Source organism: Pimephales promelas, chromosome 13, assembly GCF_988280905.1.
Source record: "Pimephales promelas chromosome 13, fPimPro1.hap1.1, whole genome shotgun sequence".
In the NCBI taxonomy this organism is placed as follows: Eukaryota; Metazoa; Chordata; class Actinopteri; order Cypriniformes; family Leuciscidae; genus Pimephales; species Pimephales promelas.
This window is the reverse complement of record NC_142781.1, coordinates 13571299-13579788: the sequence shown is the minus strand read 5'-3', so window position 1 is coordinate 13579788 and position 8490 is coordinate 13571299. Positions and strand designations below refer to the sequence as shown.

Sequence of the window (8490 nt, the reverse complement as noted above, 5' to 3'; positions counted from 1 at the left end):
AATATCTGCGCTCCAAACTCAGAGTTGCTTTAACTCAGAGTTGGTTGAACCTCCTTATTGAAACGGGCACCAGGTCAAAACTAACTGTCAGAATAAATGATTATACCCCATGAATCAAAGACAAATGACCAAATGATCTGTAATAAAAAAGGTCAATAGGCCAAAAACGAAATATCAATTTCATTGATCGATAGATGGAATCCAAAAGTTCAAAGGTTAATTCCTACTTCAAAGATGGAATGTCAAGGTCAAAGGCTAGCACCTGTCCGCCCACCTGTCAATCATCTGGTAATAAATCATCTTGACACAAGCTGTAGGGTTATAACTACTGCCATTTTATTGCCATGGTACATGCATCATGTGCTTGCAAATTAAAAATGAGTTTTGTAAACATACTGCAAATAAACCTGGCGGGGTATATGAGGCTAATTTGGATCATATCATAATGAATATGTGTCTCTGTCTGAGCCTTACTCATATAAGCAGGGTTACACTGAGGACAAGCTCAACTGGCCTTCAGTACCACACAGACATTGAGTCCTTTGTTGCCGAAGACAAAACAGTATCTATCAGCGGGGAGGACAGTAGAGCATAATCTACCCACACAACACATACAGATCCATCCAACTTACAGGGTTCAGGCTATATTTTAAGAGTGAATCACTTTGCTATCAGTATTGCTAACTCTAGTTAGGTTATTAGATATTGTAATTATATTTTTATAATGAAATGTGCAGTAAGGGATTTCTGAGAAACACTGTTGATATTTAAAATCAACCCAAACAAACACACCCCTCCCTTGAACCAAATTTTTGTTTGAGATAGGGAACCAATCACAGAACAGGGAGGGAGCGGCAAGACGACGACGATGTCTATGCAACACCAAAGCAGTTTGTTTATATCTATGGATCCATCTTGGCAGCAGACGCGAAGTTAACTTTTGATACAGCCTTTGAGTATACCTACCATAAAACTTATCAAATAATAGCCTGAGCTTTTATTTTCCCAAATGGCCTCTATTTGAGACCGGCTTTTATTTACCCAAACCTGCAGTCACACCAGACGTGCAAAAGAGACTCGGCTATTGAGACTCTATTGGCCTATTGGGTATTATTTGAAGTTTTACGTTAAATCCATAGACAGTTAAAGAAATGGACAAAGCGACCCCACTGATTTCAAGACACTTCCTGTCTGATGTCTAAGCGACAGCGCAGTCTCAAACTGAGCATGACGACAATCTGACAGTTGTAAATCTTCTAGTAGCTGTGCCAAGCCAAAACGTTGAAATATATTCTCCCATTGCTTTTATGGACTCTCTATTTATGGGCTTCTCCCATAGACGGTAAAAGGCTTCTCCCTCGACTTTGTGCCTCCATGTCCCCCTGATTGCCTCATAGACAGTAAAGGATTGCCTGCGAGCTTCTACGTCTATGTCTCTATTGTGCCACAGAAAGTTGCATAGTGATGATGCAATCGTTAGCCTATTTTTCACAAAAACGGCATCTACGGGGCGATAGCGTAAGATACAAAGTAATGGAGCGTTTTATACATTGCTGTGTTTCTTTGGAAATAAATAATGGACAAACGAAGTCTTTGGACGCCTCAGATGTAAAGTTATTCACTGTCAAAGTGAGACCAAAATGAATGGGAGTCAATGGAATGCTAACGGCAGGTGATGTTCTGCCACAATGGCGGCTCCCGTGAGGCTTCAACTTCCGGCTGATGGATTACCCCTTTAGTTAAATCTCCTAATTCTCTGATTCTCTTGTCTAATTTTCTGTCGCTCTACATACGTCATCTGGCATCATTGACCCGATTGGCTATGAGCTACGTACAGGCGCATTTGTTCGGTTCACCTACGAAGGGTCCGGTGGACACAAATGGTGGGCAACGATGATCCCCACGCCGCTGTTCTTCTCTCCAGAGCAAATAGAGAGCGGTGACTCACTCGATGAATGCTCGGTCGACATAAAAAAAAGATGGCCGCGAACGGGTTTTGAATCCGGCGCACGTAAATTTCGCTTCAAACTTTTATTTTACGCATGTAAGTTTAACTCTTGGCACGTGAACTAACACAAAGTGGTCAGGCGTCAAACAAGACACGGTAGACGCAAATTTGACGTGCAATTCGCGTCTGGTGTGAACGCATAGTGACGCAAGGGACCCAAAGACTTGATCTTTAATGAAGGTTCATTTCCATAAATAGCTTTTTTCTCTTTTAATCACTCTAGACGTTTTTAAGGACGACATTCAAAATTCAAACACCTTGAAAACATAACGATTAAAATCAAGTCATTTTCAAACTCTGTGTCGAACCCTGAACTAAACCCTCGAATGAAATAATACTTTAGTATTTTATTCACGTTAAACACAAAACGGTAAAAAAACAAATGACATTTTCTCTTTAAAAAACAAACAGTGACATCAGAAATATCAAGCATTAACAGTATATTAGATAAGTACTGAAAATTCAGTGTGAGGTATGTGTCTCTGGATTGATGGAGGATAAGTCCATCATTATGCTTCTTAACACTAATAATAATAATAAAACATACACACTGTACAGAGTCCATTAAAAAACACCTATGTAGAAATGTTCAGTGTAATCATGTTAGCGGAGTGGCATTTCAGAACAAATTCATTTTTGGTCAGAGGCAGAAGAATTTGCTCATCTCCTCATTAGCACCATGATCAGTATCATATTGTTTCACTGGCCCAGGATCAGTGCATTAAGGCAGTTAAGGTCACAAGTTAACGTGGATATCTATTACAGAGCATGACTACGTCCCTGTGGTAAGTGCTTTAAAGAATAGAGACTAATGTTTATATGACTATACTTGTGTTGGTTGAGTGCTAGTGACAAGCGCAGGGATGTGAACAGTGTTGGGCACTAAAGAGGTCTGACAGCCCAGCTCATTGGTCACCTGTACTTGAGTACTGTTGATCTCGGGCTGGTTGGTCTTCGGGTCCTCATCTTCATCGTTTTGCTGCTCTTCAAACAGGTGTTCTTCCTCTTCAGACAGCTGTGTATCTTCAGCTCTCTCCTCCTTCTGTTAAAAAAACAACAAAAACATTACAACATGCCAATTCTGAAACTAGCCTTTTACAGTGAGTGAATATAAATGACTGCAGCACCTCTCTCTTTGACCTGCTGTATTCATCTATGGCATACTGGTATTTAGCTGAAGTGATGCCGAAAAGAGATGCCATTTGCTCACCCAGGTAGTCACAAGCTGTAAGATTGGAGATGGTTATAGAATACGAATTTTTACAAATGTGTAAAACTGTCTCAATTTTCTGCCTACATTTTTTTAAAAGCTTAATGGATCTCTGTAAAGATTAAAAGCTTTACTAAATGTAAACTAGATAGCAGCATACAAAAATAATCATATATTTAGGGCTCAAAAGTGTTTCGGTGTTTTCCATATTGGAATACAACATCAAAACCGCCATGACATAATCATTTAACATCATCCACAATGGCCTGAGGAAGATTTGCTTGCCATTCCCACAGACACAAACATTAGGCCAGAAAACGCTTTTTAATCCCCAGGCATGATTACTTATGCACATTTCATTATGTCATTATGCCATAGAATATGAATAGGATTTTATAAATAGGAAGTTTTATTTCCAACTTCCAAGCTAAGATTGTTGTTAATTTTGTAGAAGCTGATGTGATGTTAAAAAGGCCCTATTACACCCTTTTACAAAGTCTTGATTTTGTTTTTGGACTCTACTAGAATAGGCTTTCATGCTTGAATGTTTAAAAACATCATTTTCCCACATATTTTACATCGTTATGGCTCTTCCCAATCTGTCTGTAATGATCTATTTAGTTCCTGTATCAATGAAGCCCCTCCTTACAAAAAGCGTAATGTGCTCTGATTGGTTGGCAGAAGTGTGTGTTTTGATTGGTAAACCAATGAGCGTGTTTCAGTAACAGACTTACCGGATATAGTGGATGTAGCTGCTCTCCACATTTGAAACCAGACATACGGACCCCAAGTCAGCTTGGACTTTAAAAAAAAAGATAAAAATACAGTTATGTACTGTCGTTCGAGCTCGATCTCATTAAAGTTCGTATCTAGCACGAATGTCATTTCTCGTGGCATTTATACGCCAAAAACGTTTTTTGCGTGTATATGGTACGCGTTTTTCGCGTGCATGATTCGCACTTTTTGGCGTATAATACGCACAAACTCCCCACCCCCCTCCCCCCTAAACCTACCCCAGGGTTTTTTAGTGCATAGCATAAGCGCACAAAAAAACATTTTTGGCATATAAATGCCACGAGAAATGACATTTGTGGTATAGATACGCATCTTCATGTGTTGTCATTCTCTTATTTTTTTACCTCAGGATAGTGCCAAAATGTACCTCATGTTGTCTCAAACCAACTTTCTACAGTGGAACACAAAGGATGTTCTGAAAAATGTCATCTTTTGCATTTCACAGAATTCATACGAGTTTGGAAGGACATGAGGGTGACTAAATGATGAACTATCCCTTTAAGGGCCATTCAGAGGATTTGTTCAAACACACACATACTGTGTCCATGGAAGACAGAAGTTCTTTCTTTGCGTTCTGTCTTTTGTCCTCCTCCTCTTCATCTGTGCTGTATTCTTCCATGGTTTCCCCACTGGAGAAATGAATAATGCGGCGCGGGGTCTTCTCTTTTCTGTCTAGATCACCAAGCTCCACACACTCGTATTCTTTTTCTTTTCCAGAGCTCTGTCCCCAGGCGCACACACACACACACACACACACACACATCACATATCATCAACATTAGGAATAAGTTGATTATGTACAAAATGATGGGGTTTTAAACTGAAATGAGGGAAGAACATTACTCAGTGTCATTACAAAAAAGAAATTAACAATGGTAGTTTACAAAACACCACAGTATTGTTGTGTTTGTTGAATTTATTCTAATATCAAATTAAATGTAGGCTACATGGGTCTGCTTAAAAAATAGATACAAATATGGTTCTGCTTCAAAACTTTCAGACATTCTCATTTCTTTATTAGACGACAGTTGATAGCTATGATACCAAATCACTTTTTAGTATTAATGTAGTAACTTTTGGTGACAGGTTTTAGTTTCTATGTAAATAAGCATTTAAGCACTAATCAGTTTAATATGCTTGTTTTAGCTTTATAGTGATAGAAATGATTGGGACCGAGATTTTAATTCCAGGCGCAATGGGAATGCTTCAAAAATAAATAAATAAATAGATAAGTGATAACAGTAGCCTACAATAAAACTGATACATGCGGTCATGTAACGTAAATTGGTCAATAATTTACCTTGTCATCATTGTCCATATCATGTGTCACAGTTATACTGACGCTGGAGAGATAAAGGGATATTTCTGCCATTGTTATTGTGTCCAGTGCAGTAACTTCAACCTGTCCTGACTCCTGAGCGAGCGTGTCCATCACTACATCACTCCTGACGTCACAGCAGTCCAGCCAGTCCCCATGCGCAGACCAGCATACATTATCACATCTGCGCCATCTACAGTTTGGGAGCGTAATTTATTTTAGCCTACATTTCTTTGTTTTATTAATAATAAACAACCATTATCAACGTTAAACACACCCACAATAAACTCACAGGATAAACTCACAGAGAGAAAGAGAGAGAGAGAGAGAGCACATCAAATGAGCAAACTAATGTCTTTCAAATGGACAGAAAACAGTGCCAGTAATTACAGCACTGCTGTTGAATCTCCAGAAATACAATCCCTCATCCATTCATTCCAAATACAGGAATACCCTAAAAATCAATTCGGCATCAATCAGGAAGTACACGATCTAAACTACATATTCTACAAAACAGCACAAAAAAGTAATTTGTCAATTGTTAAACCAAAGAAAAAATATTTAGATACAGACAAATGGTTTGATTTGGACTGTAAGGCTCTGAGAAAAAACCTACGAAATTTATCAAACCAAAAACACCGACAACCAGATAATTCGGACCACCGCCTTCTTTACTGTGAGGCATTAAAACAATATAAAGCCACACTCCGACGGAAAAAAGCACAGTTTCTGCAAAACCAGTTTGAAGAAATTGAAAAATCTATCAACTCACACAAATTCTGGGATAAATGGAGATTATTATACAAACCAAATCAAGAAGTTCTGGCAATCCAAGACGGGGAGAAGTGGAAAAACCACTTCAAAGAATTATACAGCCCGACTCAAATTCAAAACTATAAACAAAATGAAATAACTAATAAACTAGACAATTTGGAAAGATCAATTAAAGAAAATCAAAACCCTTTAGATTTCCCCATAACAATGAAGGAATTGGAAGATAAATTAGGAGCCCTTGAGCCCAAGAAAGCCTGTGGTGTCGACAGCATCCTGAACGAGATGCTGAAACACACGGACCAAAGCTCCAAACTGGCCATGCTGAAACTGTTCAATGATGTTCTGTGTGTAGGGTTCTTCCCTGAGATCTGGAACAAGGGCCTCATCAGCCCCATCCACAAGAACGGAGACAAATCAGACCCCAACAACTACCGAGGCATCTGTGTGAACAGTAACCTGGGGAAGGTTCTCTGCAGCGTCTTAAACACCAGACTTTTAGACTTCCTTATGAAGCACAATGCCTTGAGTAAATGCCAAATCGGCTTTCTTCCAAAATGTCGCACATCCGATCACATTTTTACATTACAAACACTAATTGACAAATATGTACATCAAAACAAAGGACACATTTTTGCTTCTTTCATTGATTTCAAAAAAGCCTTTGGTTCAATCTGGATTATACCTCAAACTCATCGACAGTGGAATAGGGGGGAAATTTTATGATTTGATCAAATCTATGTACACAGCCAGCCAATGCGCTGTTTAAATTGGAAACCAAAGAACCGAATTCTTCCCCCAGGGGCGCGGAGTGAGACAGGGCTGCAGTTTAAGCCCCACCCTCTTCAACATTTACATCAACCAATTGGCCAATATATTAGAGCATGCCCCCTTTCAAGGTCTCACTCTACACGACACAGAGATCAAGTGTCTTCTCTACGCAGATGACCTGGTCCTCCTGTCGCCCACTAAAGAGGGGCTTCAGGACAGCCTGGATCTGCTGGAGGATTACTGTCAGTCCTGGGCCCTGACCGTCAACCTCCAGAAAACTAGAGTCATGATGTTCCAGAAACGCTCCAGATCTCAGGGACCAACACACACATTCACACTATCACACAGAACTATCGAGAGCACAAAAACATACACTTACCTCGGCCTGAAAATAACTCCAACTGGCAACTTTACTTTGGCTGTGAATGAACTCAAAGAGAAAGCTCAAAGGGCTTTCTATGCCATAAAAAGATCAATCAAAATTGACTTCCCAATCCAAATTTGGCTCAAACTTTTCAAATCCATAATTGAACCAATTGTTTTATATGGCAGTGAAGTGTGGGGTCCTTCTATCAAATTTGATCTCTTAAACTGGGAAAAACATCCAATTGAAACTCTACATTTAGATTTTTGTAAACGAATACTCAAAGTCCAAAGAAAGACACCAAACAACGGATCCAGGGCAGAATTGGGCCAATACCCTCTCCTTCTAAACATCCAAAAAAGAGCCATCAAATTCTGGAAACATCTAAAAACAAGCGACCCCAACACATACCATTACCAAGCCCTAAAACACCAAGAGCTGAGCGTAGCGAGGAGTCCCCTGTGCCAGCTGGTGCTGAGACTGACTGGGCTCTCTCCTGCAGAGATCAGCTCGCCTCAGCACACACACACACTCACACACATTCGGCCCGCACAAATTATCAACACAGAACAAGACAAGTATATCACCCATTGGACAAACACCATTAAAAACCAACACAAACTGGAATGTTATTCGGCACTAAATCGAGAGTACACCGTTGCAAACTACCTGAGCACAGTGAGTGATGTGAGACTCAGGAAAACCCTGACGATGTACAGACTCAGCGAGCACAGCCTGGCCATCGAGACGGGCCGGCGCAGACAGACCTGGCTCTCCCGTGAGGACAGACTCTGCCCGCACTGCACCCTGGGAGTGACGGAGACCGAGCTGCACTTCCTCACAGAATGCCCAAAATATGAACACATTAGAGACCACTATTACCCCAAAATTAATAATATATTTCCCCAATTTAACACCTGTAATCCGACCCAAAAACTTTGTTTCATTCTTGGCGAAGAAGCCAAATGCTCAAATATAGCTGCAAAATTTGTAGCATCCTGCCACATCCTGAGGGATGACCAGAAACCAGCAAACATACACTAAACACACACTCACTCACAGCCTAAGACCTACACACATGTATATAATGTTCAATATTTTTCTTTGTTAGAGAGAGAGAGAGAGAGAGAGAGAGAGAGAGAGAGAGAGAGAGAGAGAGAGAGAGAGAGAGAGAGAGAGAGATTAAAAATTAGTTTTATGCATAATTACATGCAATTAACCCAACAGAAGTACATGTAGTTAATTAGGCTAAT

The 8490-nt window shown here is 40.0% G+C and overlaps 1 protein-coding gene across 1 annotated transcript; it reads right to left on the bottom strand.

The window, feature by feature from the left end:
* Nucleotides 1-312: 312 nt before the first annotated feature.
* On the bottom strand, nucleotides 313-5495 carry fam177a1b (family with sequence similarity 177 member A1b). The gene is made up of 5 exons (XM_039692163.2): nucleotides 5314-5495; nucleotides 4552-4734; nucleotides 3953-4019; nucleotides 3136-3233; nucleotides 313-3050 (listed from the first exon to the last, which is right to left on the bottom strand). The coding sequence occupies exons 1-5, from the start codon at nucleotides 5443-5445 to the stop codon at nucleotides 2832-2834; spliced, it is 699 nt and encodes a 232-aa protein (XP_039548097.2). The 5' UTR covers nucleotides 5446-5495; the 3' UTR covers nucleotides 313-2831.
* Nucleotides 5496-8490: the final 2995 nt, after the last annotated feature.